This window comes from Sinocyclocheilus anshuiensis, unplaced genomic scaffold, assembly GCF_001515605.1.
Source record: "Sinocyclocheilus anshuiensis isolate Anshui unplaced genomic scaffold, SAMN03320099.WGS_v1.1 scaffold267, whole genome shotgun sequence".
Classification (NCBI taxonomy): Eukaryota; Metazoa; Chordata; class Actinopteri; order Cypriniformes; family Cyprinidae; genus Sinocyclocheilus; species Sinocyclocheilus anshuiensis.
The window spans coordinates 253,416-269,370 of NW_015552637.1; the positions used below are offsets into that span (position 1 = coordinate 253,416).

Consider the following 15,955-nt stretch of genomic DNA (forward strand, 5'->3'; position numbering starts at 1 on the left):
ATTATGTCCCCACTGGATGCTACAAATGCCTCGTTTGTAATGGGTTTTATTGGTTTTGTCTCGTCACACGGCATCACAGTATGGTAAGCAGCTTAACATTTCCGTCACATGCTTGAGGTACTCGGCCAATCACAATGCACTGGATAGCTGGCCAATCACAGCACACCTTCCTTTTCAGACCGATGAGCTTTGTAAAAATCGACACGTTTCAGAAAGGCGGGGCATAGAGGAGAAACAATAATGTACAGTACGTTGAAAATAATGTGTTTTTTGAACCTTAAATGGGTCATATGATGTTGCTAAAAAGAACATTATTTTGTGTCGGCCTGCAGATTCGACGAAGGAGGCTTGCGGCAACCATGTGACGACCCCGGGCTGGACTCCGCTTCATCCACGGTGAAAGCCGATCCGGCGATCCACAGCGCAAAATTACACCAAATACACAAAATAATGTTCTTTTTTTAGCAACGTCATATGACCCCTTTAAATATATAAAATATATAATTTAATTTACAAGCAGCTTTGCTTGGCAACAAAGTAAGCTTGGTCTCCATGTAGGTTCAGAACATCATCTAACAGAAGAGAAAAACAAGTCTAGCCTTCCTTCTACTCATTCGAGATGCTTGGGTCACGCACATGATGCTCGCCAGAGGTAGGTCAGAGCGTTCAATCTGGTGAGAGGATTTCAAAAGCGTGCGACCCCACCCCACGGCTCCAGCGGAAGAGTCTGCACTGATGTAGCGCAAACCTGTCTCCTCTTTGCCTTTGTTTTCACTCAGGCCCGACGATTCTGCAAAGCATTCTTAAACGAGATAGGATCACACACACACTTAGGGTCTAATGATAAGCAGCTGCTGCTTAAGTGATTTCAGAGCTTGTGTTTTAAAAACATGGTCAACTCCAATGTAATCCACCGTTCCACGCTCTTGGAAGAGCATAGTTGCACTGAAAACCTGGACAAGAGAGAAAACGGAGAGACTTTGAATGGCTGTCGTGTGTTCGAAATTGTTCCCAGTGACCCGACGATTAGTTCTTGCACTAACCCTGATAGAACATCCCATTATGACTGACAGACATGAAGAGCTTAGCGAAGACGACAGAAAAAGCATAACTTAAGGAGGAGGGTCAAATGCGAAGCTGGATTACAAAGTCATGACTGAAACAGCGATCACATCAAAGTAGGCTTTGTGCGGAGATTTGATGCTACGTGACAATGTGAGGTTTTGTTCTAGGAGAAGTTCTCCATGAAAGGAATCCAGATTAACTGGCCACATATCAGTATCATTTAAAATCAAAATTCACCCAGGACAGCGAATGGTTGGAGGACACAGTCTCAGAAAACAGCATGTCTTTTTCCTTTCTCCACAGCTGAAGAACTTACAAAATGTAGGTTGATGAATTTGATTAGCGGTCGAGAATGGGAAAACTCTGTAATGCGAAGTAGCCTCGACTGGTACACCCAGTTTATGGTAAATGAGGCATTTAAACGTTTCCCCTCCTCCTCTTTTGATAAAATTGGCAGATAAATCTGTATCAAGTTTGTTGAGTGAGAAAGGACGCATTTTTATACAGGGGTGTCTGTACAGCATCTGGGTTTATTAGCATTGTAGGTCCTGACACACTCTTAAGTCTGGTTTTAAGTCTGTCTGTCAGGAGTTTGGCTTAACAATCCAAAGAGTTAGAGTTTTGTTTTCACATGAAACACAAAGCCAACACCTCAGGCTTTTCACTTAACCTCAAAGGTCCAGAGTGTCTCTGGAAATGTGCAAATGTTAAAATAAGGTTATAAAATACAGGGCATGGAAGGAAAGCGATACACAATTCCAATAGGACTATTATATTGCTCTTTGCAGACAAATATAAGAATTTTGTTTTTCTATTTTGCTATTGTTTCTAGGCATGGGTGACATCCAACAGCAAACTAGTCAGTTGATGAAATCGTATAAACGTCCTCCTGTGTTTATTTAGAGAAATCACATACACATAGACTACACATCAACACAATGTTACAACGTAGATGATACAACTAGAACTGCTGGATGCTGTTGTTTGGCACATTTGATTTTTATATGGCACCATGTTCTCTTTGTGTGTCTGAATGACTAGTTGATTTTGGAAATGTGTAGTTTTGCACATCCCTAATTTTTGCTTTCACAATGCAACGTAAGTTTGCGAAGAGTGCTGTTTTAAGGCACTCACATGATCTAAGTATGTCAGAAAGCCTTTAAACCACTAATGGCACATGGAAAATGCTGGGGGAAAAGGTCAATATGCAAAGTCATAACTTTCCAAATTAACAGATTTGTCAGTTCACTCAAAACAAATTTACAAGCTACAATAAGCGTTTTGCACATCAAATACATGGCAGTATTCCTTCACTTAAAGTATTCACAGTACGTGACCACATAAATAGATTTTTACAGAGCTAAGCTCTCACTCAAATCCATGCTAAACCAGCATGTCTGTGCATTAGCATCTACAAAATAGGCAGTGTGTGTGTATGTGAGAGGGAAAGTGTAGGATCTTACTGGAGCACATGTTGATCTCTGTCCCACGCACACCATAGTAGCCTGACGGACAGGCATGGAGACACTCGCCATACTGCCTCATCCTCTCCCTCCTCAGGAACAGGAAGAGCTTGGGTTGGCAGTTCATACACCCGTTGTCCTTGGAACACACCGAGCAGCCTTTACAGATGGGATAAGCTCCATAGCTAGCTGCAATGAAGCAAGACACAAAACAGATACTTTTACCAGCTAATAACACCAAGTAACATCTTGACTTGCCAACACTCTTCATTTCTTTACCACATGTCACTTGCTATTTCAGTAAAGCATTGGTGATAATTGATCACAAAGTAAAAATAAAATACTGCATTCAGCTATTTATGTGCATATACTGTAAAAGAAATGAAGTGCTAAAATGCATTTAAGATGCAAGTTTACTGACTTCATCGCATTTGTTGTAAAATATATGCATTTTAATAACTTACAGTAGAAACTGTCAGATTGTCTGTATTTGCCCTTGCATGCAATCTGTTTTCCATTCTAATATGCAATAGTTAAACACTGACACTTGTATGCAAATGTGTATTGAATAGTAAACCAATACAAATGCAAAAAAAATTCTGAAGCTTTCCTAAGAGTTTGGTGGAAGATGCTGAAATACATGAAGACTGCATCCCATATGAATTTACTATTAAATGCTAGTTTGTTTGCTTAAATACAGGACTATTGGCAACTCTAATCTTGACCTACTGTAGTAAGGATACACAGAATGTACAACGCAAAAGCACATTTTTACTGTACACTTTCACTTACTGAGGTTAAGTGCCTCGCTCAAGGGAACATGGTGATAGCTCATGACTTGTGTCTTGCAACCGAACCAGCAACGTTACATTGTAAACCACTACACCACAGAGCAAGCTAACTGCAAAGTGCTTTGTTGAACGGTTAAACGTGTGCCGCTATAGAACTGTCACAGACATTTTCATTGACACATAAAACTTTCACTGACTAAAGAAACTGTCATTACTGTGACACTAGTGAGGCCTGACGTTTTTGCAGAGGAAACCATTTTCAATGTGAGCAGCACAGTGATATGATTAAATGCTCAACTCCTGTATGTAGAGTTCAGACAGCCGCTGAAAGCCCAAAATCGCATTGACTCTGAGCAGGATCATGTTGCTGGTAGAAGACAAAAGAGCCAGTAACGACCATACCGTTTCACAATAAATGTCTCTTAATGTAAGTTCCTTAGCGTCCTCTTTACAGGAAAATGTCCTTGGGCGCACACAATAGCTGCAAACCAGAGACATTGCTATTGATTGAAGCCAAGTTTTAAATATCACAAACCGAGATAGAGTAACAGTCCGAACTGGACGACCCACCACAATGCCTTATAAAATATCATGCACTTCGCTGACCTTTTTCCCCATTCCCTTTTTTCCCATCATTTTTTCTTCAGTCTGAATAAATAATTGAGAATGCAATTTCAGCATGGCTTCTAAAAAAATTTTTTTTTCATGTAATAAGTGCCATTTATAAACATTTTCCATAAAATTACACAAGAGAAATCTTCGAGAGAGATGGACAAACCATACAAGAGGAGTAAAGGTTTGCTATTTAACACAATTCTTAACATTCTCATCTTTATCATTGTGTCTCAATCTGCTTCTTAACTGAGCAACTTCTAGTCAATGTCTCATTGTCCTAAAAAGTTTGCTCCCAGGAAATTCCCAGAATGCACCTTAAAATCAGTAAGCACTGGCAGCTCCCTGTTCCCTTAATGCAAATATTGTCGTGTTTATGTCAATGTTCAGGTGAACAAGGTCCTTCCTAGTGCTCAAAACTGTATTAATGATATACTTGGGGGCGAAATGAGACACAACCTCATGCTTTAATGCTAATGTACCATTTCAAATTTTCAAATTTGATAAAGGCCTGAAAATGTTATTTAAAAACAACTGACTGCTTGAGATCAGAGCCCTAAATATGTGATGACAGACATGCAGTAACCAGATTCTGTTTTATACAATATACAATTACTTTTTTATCTGTTGTAGTGGAGGTAGTTCTTTAAAAAAAATCAGTGATGTCAAATTATAAAAATACGTTTGTAGTCATCAGACAACATTTATGTTATTTATATGCCACAAAGGCAGTACTGTGCTATACACACAGTCAAATTTACATTGTAACAATGTAATATTGCCAATCATGTGGTCTGCAAAAAAAGCCCAAGAACTGATATGTACAGTATTTTTTATTTATTTATTGTATGTAGAGTATCATGCTGTTTTCATGGTAACAAAAAATAGACAACTTTATTGTGTAGCTTGTTTCATGCCACGTGACCTCAGAGTTTTTGTGATGAGGAAATGATCTGGACTAATTTTTTCCCAAACCACACGTAAAGACATATGGTAAACAGTTTGAACATGTTTATAGAAACCTGACATTCACCGTAAATTGGTAAAAATCTCCTCGACTCAGCCCACACACTTCAGACCTGATTGCGATCGTAGTGCAGAGAACGGGCGGAAACTGGGACTGGCGCGAGGTTGGAACATCAAAAAGCTGAGAACTATCAGAGTGTTTCCCTTATTGAATTTCCCTAATTGAGGGTGGTATGGCAATATCACAAACCGTTTCCCCTGTTCCTTAATCATAGGGGTGTTATTTCTTTCATCCCACTGTCAGAGCTGTTTCAGCAAAGCCTTGCGGCAGTTAAATGATTTCTTTAACTGCTGCTGTCAACATGAGTTTGAACAACATGATCGACCTTGAATGATCGAATCAGCGCATCGATCGCCCGGCACGATCATGCCGTTTCCCTCGTTGCCTTGCGTTTGGTTGTTATCAACTATATTGCATGACATTCAGACCTGTATTGATGGGATTCTGCTCTCACTGGTCTAGCAATTATCAATGGAAAAATAAGAGACGTAAGACGTTTTTTACCTCATTCGAGATTTTTGGATCAGCAGCATGTCTGAGGACGGCTTTCCCAGATCTGACCACAGGCATGTCAAAAAGGAGGCTGGGATCTGGTGCGTCTAGGGCAAGGGTGTCCAAGAGCCACCCTTGAGGGCCCAGTGCTTCCACATTTTACGGAAATCTTTTTACCGCCAGCTGATTTATACCTGAAGCTATGACTGGAGTCTTCCATTCCGCATCGTATTTTCATCAATTCATGGAGGGGATCAAATTCAAGCTCTAAGCCAGAAAATATGATGGCTTTCCAATATCACTGTCAAATCGGGGTTTAAAGAGACACTGGGTCCCAAGAGGGGAAACAAACAAGAAATAGTGCCTCAGTGGGATCCAATTCATATTCTGCATTCAACTCTATTTATACTTAAACTTGAGCTAAATAGTTAGTTATGCCAAAATTATTATGTGGCATTTATGCGTCTTATTTGTGCAGCAATTTGCCCTCGTCGTTTAAATGAAAAAAGTCATCCAAGAAAAACCGAATGATCCAAGTGGCTTTCATACATGTAAACAACATCTCCGGCTATGTTTTTAAGTTACTCTAGAACACTAATTATCTAAGTGTGTCGGTCTGGCAGAATTTTGAGTTCTATGTAAATTATAGTGGATAAGCCAAATTTGGCTGCTAAGAGTGCTTTTTGTTCCAAGAATCATACCAGCATGAGCTTTAAACTTTACCATAAGTCTGTCATGTTAACCTGCTGAAGTGTAACTTACGCTGGCAAGCATGTATTATGGAACTAAAGAATAATTTTTTCTTGTTGATTTTTTTTTTTTTTTAAAGAAAGAGGAACACATTTCTTGTTATAGCATAGCACAAATCCACCCCTAAATTCAGGCTTACACTCATAGTCTCGATTTCTCACCCAAATTTCAATTTGTGTATCATTATTAATAATCCAATTAAAGGAAAGGATAATATCCATTCAGCAAACTAATACAAACAGACATTAAAGGAATACTTCACTCAAAAATGAAATTTCTGTACGCCTTTCTTTCACAACATTGGACCTCACCGACTTTTAATGTACGCACAAAAAAATGCAGAGACATTTTTCAAAATATCTCCATTTGTGTTCCACTGAGGAACAAAAGTCATACAAGTTTCAAACAATGAGGGTAAATCAAAAATATTTAGGTGAACTATTCATTTAAGTAGACTGTTGATACGCGTATTAGATGTGCACATCAATGGCAGACAATTTACTGAACTTAATATACACAATTGATCATTAAAATGTGTAAATTAACAAATAATCATTATAGGTCAAGGCAAATTAAAGCACATTTTCAATATACGTAAAAAATAAGAATCAAAATCACAACTTGGGAAGAAAACGACAACAGTTAACATGCTTTGCTGAAACTGATGCATGCAATTATTAATAATAATAATGCTGAAATACAAACTCTGCAGCAAGAACTTTCCTCATTTAACTGGAGCATTTATCAACCTCTGTTGCAAGTGCATGTAGGTACAGTAATATGAGATGGCCTGTGTAACACATTGTATATTATAATGGATTATTACATTTCATAATCAATGTAATTATGTAGCTTTACACCCATATTCAGTAATAAAATAGGTTGCAAATGCATTTTGACCTGACAACCTGTGCACTCTTTGAACTGCCCTTTCCCATAACAAAGCGAAAGAGTTTACACTGAGAGCGCAGGACAAATGTTTCACAAAGCAAAATATGCAAGTGCCTTCTTTCATCATGCATTAAACGATCCATCTACAACCTAAACAACTGTTTTTACAAAGGCCTTGTCCTTTTTGAACATCTGTGCTAAAGACACCACAACAACTCCAGTTTACTGCAGTCTGATCAGAAGACAACACAATTTCTGCAAATTGTCTAGAGTGTGACATTGTTTTGTGTAAAAGAGCCAACAAATAGTTCGGTCATACGGTCTCCACCATTTCTGTCAGCCAAGCATGAGGTTATATGAGGGAACTCAAAAGCAGCAGTACAAATGGTTTAGAGGTGAATTTCTTGATTTGTCGTTCCTCTTTTGAAGATGCTATTTTGTTCTTAGCTGCGTTTTAATTTCTTTACCTCGTTCTCTCAATTGTTCGCCACACTTTTCTGGGCACTTACTTTTCTCTCTCATCTATAATCGGCACATCACTTTTGACATCATCTCTCAGGAACATCAAATGACAGGTAAGGCATCCATCTGCTGACAAATATTCATCTGCGGACAATAGTGCAATGAAATGTAACTTAAAAGGAGTGAAATATCTGTCCAACAATAATCTGTGCTAGTTTCACTGTGCCCAGTTTCTGTGGGGAGACTGTGGTTTATTCAGGTAAATGCAAAATTCTTGGTCCTTCATTCATGCGAATCACAAGCTCATAACACAACATATGACGGCATTGTTAGAGTGTGTTGCCTTCATTCAGCTTTGGCTGGCTTTGTTTTGAATCCTGATCAACAGTAATTACAGTGTGAGTGAGATCCAACAGAAAAAAGAAAAAAAAAAACTCTCTAAGGTATGTTTAAAGACTCTCAAACAACCGTGACGTTCATCGCCTTGGGCCAGCAGAGCTGGGAAGAAATGGCAAACCCCCACCTCAGACAAACACTGCCAACAACTTCCAGCGATCTCTCTTTCTCACACTAACAAATGCCTATGACATCATCCCATGACATCATCCCTGTCCCTACAATCTCGATGATATCATGCGTCATATGATATGTCAAGATTCAAAAGCTGTAAAAAGTTAAAATACAAAAAAAAAACTCTGAAAGGGGAAGAGGAAACCATGAAGAATTATTGTATCTGCAACACTGAGGCTAATTTGATGTCCGTCCAACTAGTGAGAATTGTTTGACAAATAGAAGATTATTCTCTGTACCTCTTCGCACATGGCATAACACTACTACAAAGTTAAGTGAAAGTGGGATCATTTACAGTCTGATTCTTCTTAATATTACACATAGATTTACAGATGATTTACATGACATTGTTACAATGTACTCAAAGATTTTGAGGTCTTAGCTTGGTGTTTTAAGTTGAAGGCACCGACTGAAATTGCAAAATTAATGATTTGTTGAGCCATAAGTTGACATGTCAGACCACTCGAATAAACATGAGGGATGAATCTCTTGCTTATAGTTTCAATGCATGGGATAGCCATTTTTTTTATTATTATTATTTAATGTTAAAAATGTTACACACTTTACTTTTTATTTTAGTATTATTTATATATTATTATAATATTTAGGCTATTAATATTTTTAATTAGCTTTATTTTTATATTTTGTTTTTATTTTAATTTTGCTATTAATAATTGTATATGCTTTTGTAATTTTTATTAGTTTTTTTTTTTTTTTTAATATATCTATTTAGCTTTCTTTTATTTTTATTTCAGCTGTTGTCATTTTAGTACTTCAACTCAACTTCAATTTTGTTTCAGGTAGTTGCCAAGACTACATTTCTACAAATGTTTTTCAGTTTATGTTTCTTCTAATATCTATATTTTAATTTATTTCAGCTTTATTTCAATTAGTAAATTTGTTTTTTTTTTTATTTTAGTTAACAATAACAACACTGCTTTAAACCACCAATCAAAATCCACCACACTGATCTATCAGAGCACAAAGTAATAAAATACGATCCAATATACTAAGACCATTCAAAGTTCAAAGTTGTTATTGAGCAATAAGCGTCACATTACTGGGAATGAAGTCAGTCTTCATCACCTGGATCGTTTTGAAATTCTGTCATTATTTACTCATTGTGCCATTCCAAACCTGTATGAACCTTCTTCAGTGGAACACAAAAGGAGATGTTAGGCTGAATGACAGCCTCAGTCACAATTCACTATTCAATTGTAATCTCCACTTGTGGAAGGAAGAAAGCCATATGGCTTTGGAACAACATAAGGGTAAGTATTTTTGGGTGAACCATGCATTTAGAATCAGAAACGCTTCTCTTATAATGGAAAAGAAACTGGGAGTATGCAATAAAACTTTCAGATCATCCACTAAGTGTGCCAGTCCCCACATTGTTCCACATGGTTGAAGACAGTACATGGAAAACTGCATCAATCCGCCCGCATTTGTTGCATGTGACTTTATTTGTCATGGTCATGGGTATGGAAATCACACTTTGCTGATGATTAATACACCAGAGCCAGAATGGTGGTATATGGCAAGAGTACGTTTTGCTCTACAGGCACATTTCTCCTCCAATTTAGCAGAAAATATGCTGGACTTCACCTCCGACTAGATTGCAGCTGGAAATAGTCAGGATGTAGGCATCTTTAGGGCAATCCCATTACTTATAATGATTCTGCACCACGTGTCTGAGCAAACACATTTGTTTCACTGCACTGTCTTATTAGCTTAGTGAGAGTGTTCCTGTGATACAGGCCCGGGAGACATGGCAAGCACCGATAGGTTTGTTGATTGGATCACTGCGATTGAATCGGTGGACTTGATATCCAAACATACCTTGTAAGCTCGGGCAGCTGGTACTGGTGTTAGTGTTTGCTTGCAGTTGGCGCAGGACAAAAACTGATTCAGAGGACCTGAGGGCAAACCTGCTGACGTGTATGCTAATACCCTGGCATGGCTTTTTAGTTCGCAGAGAGATTGTAGAGCACACACACACATGGACTGATTATTGTTGACTTGTCTTACTCATTCAAGTAGTAATAAATGTTTTTTTAAGGTAGCCAATAATTTAAACTATGTCTCTAACACTGAGCTATAGTGTTTCCTCATTGATAAAACATTTATTAATTTATTTACTTGATTAAAAGTCTTTAAAGTTCGGTGTTCATAACCAAAAGGTTGCTGGTTCTATCCCTGCGAGGGATGATACATGAGAAAAAGAGTTTAAAGAAACAGATTTAAAAAAGCAATTAATTCATTAATTAATAATAGATAACATTTTGAAAAGTATCTTTGTAATCTTAATCAAAAAGTAATATAGTTAAACAATAATAAATAAAATAAAATAAGGCATATTTTCTTGTTGGATATCCTGTTTAACTCTGAATTATATAACATTAATGGGTAGTGAAAAATGATTCACATTCAATTCAAGTAGGCTGCAATTAAGTATGAAAGAGTTGCCATATTGTAAAGTCCATTTGAAAATTCCCATTAAAAACGAATACAATGTAAAAATACAATGAATAGTTGTTCATATGCTGTAAGCCTACCCAGACACCTTTTGAAACTGCCTTTAGCTCTCAAAGGAACAATGGGTGTTTTGAATGAGAGGTGAAATAGCACTTTGCCTGCTATGCATCTCGTAAACACAAAAAAAGACTGCTTTATGTGTGGACCAAAGATGTGCAGGTGCTGTAAGGTGCAAAAGGCTATCTGTCATGACGGGCTATGTGTGAGAAGATATGTTTTATGTTTCTGCACAGCTCACTATTTTTTTGGAATGGAATTTGAAAGTCAGCAACTTTTTCCACTCCATGAATTCTTCTCAGAGTGAGATGTTCTGTTATGTTCTCAGGTCTGTAGAGAAGAGGTGAGGTGTGGGTCTGAGAAAAAAAAAGATAAAAGAAAGATATACACCAAAAAAAAAGACGAGAATGCATCCTGAATATGAACTGAATTTTATTATTTTCTTCTTCCTCTAGCATCATTAATTAGTTAATGATTATATTTACATTTATTAAAATGAATTAATTTATATTAAACTCTTTAATTTATGCTTTAAAAAGACCTTAAAATGATAGCAGTGTAAAGAAAGTGGTACAGAAGCAAAGACAGGAGGGTGGTGGTGGAGAGGGTGGCAAGTGGAACGGCTAAAATTAGCACACCTGTTGGTAATTTATCACACATAAACCTCACACCTAATTTTCACACCTGTGGCACAATGGGTTCTGAATCCTGCAATTCAGTCACACATGCTGTTCTACACACATGCTAAGGAGTTAGTAGTGAGTTCCCTGCATGGAGAAAGAGCAACGTCACAGCCAAAGATCAGAGAAACAGCGTGCCTGGGATTTTTTCACACCATTGAGCAGTAGAGGACCTAACGAGACCCTTCTTTTCCACCTGCCAGTGATCCAATCTCATGCCACTTCATAATAATACCACCGCAATCCTACAATCCAATACAAAGTTATGCAAAAGTGATGATTCACCCAAAAATAAACATTCTGTCATTTACTGACTCACGTGTCATTCCAAATCTGTATGACTTACTTTCTTCTGTGAAACACAAAAGAAGATATGTTGAAGAACTTTGGGGTCCAAACAACATTGATTTTCATTGGGAAAAAACTAAATCCACAGACATTTTAAAAAATATTTCCTTTGGTGTTTGACAAAAAAAAAAGTCAGTAAAGTCATACAAGTTTAGAAGAACATGAGGGTAAATGACAGAATTTTTTTGAGTGAACTATCCCTTTAAGATCAAAGGTATTGCCCAGGTTAAGGCTAGAAGGCTACTGGGCATGCGCACATCAATATAGTGTAATTTTTGTCACACGGTACAACAATAATTACTATTTTTGCATTATTGTAAGGTGTAGGTTTAGGGTTGTGGTAGGTGTAGACGATAATAAACACAATCTAATAGGTAGAAAATTTAATTTCATTGTTAGTTTCCGGTCGGAGATGTATTCCTTCTAGCCACAACCCATTGCCCATGATGCACTTTACCACCACTGACACAGGAAGTAGAACTACATTCATTTTCAGATGAAAAAATCTACACTTAGGAAGTAGTTCTCAAGGGGGCCTAGGGGGCCTTGCAAAACTTTCAAGGGGCCCTCAAGATGCCTTAAAATTATTTCAAATATAACAGAACAAACACTGAAAAGCTAAAACAACTACAACTCAAGATATGTCTTAATTTACTCTGTCAGTAACTGTTTATTATTTGAAGAACCAGGATTCCCACAGTTCCCCAAACCTTTGAGGAAGTTTAATTTTAAAAGTGATTTCCAGACTTGGAAAAGTAAAGTAAATTAATAAAACTCTTAACACACCATAGAATATATGTTCTTCTAAAAATGCCAAGCTCTAAAATTCCTTCAAATATTGTTGCCCTTGGAGTCAAAAAGGTTGAGAACTAATGCACATGGGTGGTATTGGTGGGTTTTGGTGTGTTTCTGTGCGGTTGCCACCCACCGGTCTAAATGATATTCTGGTAGATATGAGTCGGTTCTGGGTTTTTTTCCTATCATTTTATCATCTGTCAGCAAAAATATTGTCGATTCGCTTGGAAAAGTAATAGCACACCTCTTCTCAAGTTACACAGTTTGAGGAATCATTCACATTCTTAACTTGTAAGATGAATTACATGATAAGTTTAATACTAACAGTTAAGGGATTGTTCGAATCTCTGTTCGAGCATTAGTAACTGTAAACACCTCTAAACTAAGTTTAAAACTATGAATGCACATAAAACTCACCCACACATGCATATACGGACACACTACCCAGCAGACCTCCCTCTAAAACTGCATTGTTTGCCTTCACGCCTGAATCTGTGCTATGCTAGGAACATGAAAGGTATTACCTCATTAACCCTTTAACGACACCTCTTCTCCACCTCCCTGGCTAAACCCTTCCCTACCAGGCCAGATCAGAAGTGATCCATAGGGTCAAAAGTGGAGAGCACCACGGGGGTGGCAGGCAGAAACATGCTGAGGAACCTCATATGGTCCCAACCACTGAGAGGGGACTTCAAAGCCTGATGCCCAAGACTGAGTCTTCTACTCCATAAATAGCTGCAGCAGACCCTCCAAAAACTTCTATTGAGCCAATTAAGCAAAAATTCAACAGGATACCACGCAGCACCCATGCCATCGACTTCAAAAACGGCACGCATATGATCAGAATAAGCCTGAAAATAACAAAAACAGGTTCTACAGTTGCGGTTTCCTGCACACATGGGTGGCACAATGTATAAAATCTGCGTGTATTGTTACAAATTTGTCAAATCCCTGTGAAAACCTGGCAAGACGGGACATGCCAGAACACTTCCAGATACAAATGAACACCAGGGCAGGGTTTTATGTAATGGCCGCTCGTCTCATCTGCTCCCCAGGGCAAAGCTTACACTAAAGAGCTCTGTGATAATCACTCAACTTCAACCTCTTCTTGCTCTTACCAAAACAGACCTGTCTGGCAGCCAGATACATCTCAGATACGGCCCCTGTACGGCCCCGTACTCCCATAAACACGTTGGCCACATCATGCAACTTTCTCCTTTTGCCTTTGACACATGAAAGTGGTGTTGATCTCGACAAAGAAGGTTTATGCTAAAAATGTTTATTGACAAAATGATAATGCAACATTGTAATCATTGTAAAGATAAATGAACTATATACATAACATTAACATAATATTACAGCTTACACTACTGTTTGAAGTCAGTGTTTTTTTTTTATTTTGTTTTTTTTGGAAGAAATCTGTACTTTTATTCAGAAAGAAGACACTCAATTGATAAAAAAAATCTGTCACTGTCACTTATAAAAGACTTTTATAATGTTACAAAATTTCCTTTTTCAAATACATTCTGTTCCTTTAAACTTTCTATTCATAAAAAAAAAAAAAAATCACGGTTTCCACAGAAATATTAAGCAGCATAATGGTTATAATAATAAGCATATTAAAATGATTTCTGAATAATCATGTGATGCTGAAGACTGGAGTAATGGAATGCTGAAAATTCAGCTTTGACGTCACAGGAATACATTACATTTTGAAATATATTACAATAGAAAACAGTCATTTTAAATTGTAATAATATTTCAAAATATTACTGTTTTTACTGCATTTTTGCTCAAGTAACTTCAGCCCTTGTAAGCAGATAAGATACTTCTAGCAAAAATATAGAAAGAACCTTACCGACCCCAAACTTTTTAATGGCAATATACATTTTCACAGAAAATTAAACAAATACACAAATGAACTTGAACTATACATGCTAGTTAGAATGTGTAACTCATTTACGTAAATTACTTTGTTCGTAAAGAAATATCCAGGCTCTAAAAGAAAGTAATTGTTTGTGCTGATAAACAACAGGTCTTTGATTGTTCAGAATGTTAAAGAAATTGTTTACATGAAGAAATTGTTGACAAAATGCACTTAAATACTAAGATTAAAACTGATTGAATTTTAATGGACTTGATTGAATTTGCTGACTAAATCTAAAAAAAAAAATAAAAAAAAAACACTAAAACAAAAAATATGTGCAAAAACAAAGACAGCGAAAGATTACAATGCCAAACTAGTAGTGTCTATTATTGGAGTGTCGCCACCAAATCCATTATTAGCACATGAACATGAAAACTACATGTGACCCCTGCCTGCGGATACCTCCAACGTACCGTCCTCTCTGTGACAGCTGTTTACACAAGAGAAGACGGTGTGCTTCTGAGGTCTGGCTCTGGTTCAGATAAAATAATACAGTTGAAGTCAGCCAAGATGTAATACAAGTGGATAACTGAGAGGATGAAAAAAGGAGGAATTTGTGAAATGTACAAGGTATTTTCTCTTTCCCTTCCTACCTAAACTTTTCTTTACCATTCTCCCCCGCCTTTGGCCTGACCCCCTCTAAATATCTACTACTCAGTCGGTAGTTAAAGATAAATGGAAAATAAAGGGACAAAAATAGAGATATACTGAAGTCGCACAATGCATAAACTCACCACAATTGAAGTACTCTGTGTTCTGAAACTGAAGAGTCTGAGGAATGCGTTTCAAGGCCACATGCACATTAAAATCATAACTCAAGCTTGTGAATTTCCCCAAATTATGCGCAACAGATTATAAAGCACAAAACTGGGCTTTTCTCCCTCAGTTGTTTCCTATTTAGGTGGCACAATGCCAGACTACATAGCATGCATGCACACGAACCAGCGTCACCAAAGACAACACAAAAAAACAGACTACAATAACTGCTGCAGTACTAGACTGAAACTTCCTGTTATCACACAGCTCGTTGGAAAACTTGATTCTGATTCGTCATTCGGCAATCTTTTTTTTTTAATAATGACCATGTAACTGTATATCATAATACAATGATTTGAACTCAAATCAATATTGAACTCCTTACATATTTAACTGCAAGTATTTAACATCAATACATAAAATTAAATAAAAAGAGAATGATATAAGACCCCTCCATTTTGGGTTGGTAAGGATTTTTAATGTTTTTAATAAAGACTTTCATGCGTACCAAGGGTGTATTTATTTAATATTTTTAAATACAGTAAAAACAGAAATATTGTGAAATACTTTTGTACAATTTAAAATAACCATTTCTAATTTAATATATTTTAAAATTTAATTTATTCCTGTGATGGCAAAGCTGATTTTTTTTTGCAGCCATTAGTGTGACATTATCCTTCAGAAATCATTCTAATATGCTGATTTGCTGCTCAAGAAGCATTTCTTATCATTATCAATGTTGAAAACAGTTGTGCTGCTTAATATTTTTGTGGAACTGTGATACATTTTTCAGG

At 37.0% G+C, this 15,955-nt stretch overlaps 1 protein-coding gene across 1 annotated transcript in view; it reads right to left on the reverse strand.

Annotated features, from left to right (window-relative positions):
- The window catches only part of LOC107666766 (R-spondin-2), a 60,292-nt gene that overhangs the window by 35,387 nt on the left and 8,950 nt on the right, over positions 1-15,955 (reverse strand). Inside the window, exon 2 of the mRNA XM_016458199.1 lies at positions 2,529-2,717. Coding sequence (XP_016313685.1) covers positions 2,529-2,717 — 189 coding nt within the window. The remainder of the gene's footprint in view (positions 1-2,528; positions 2,718-15,955) is intronic.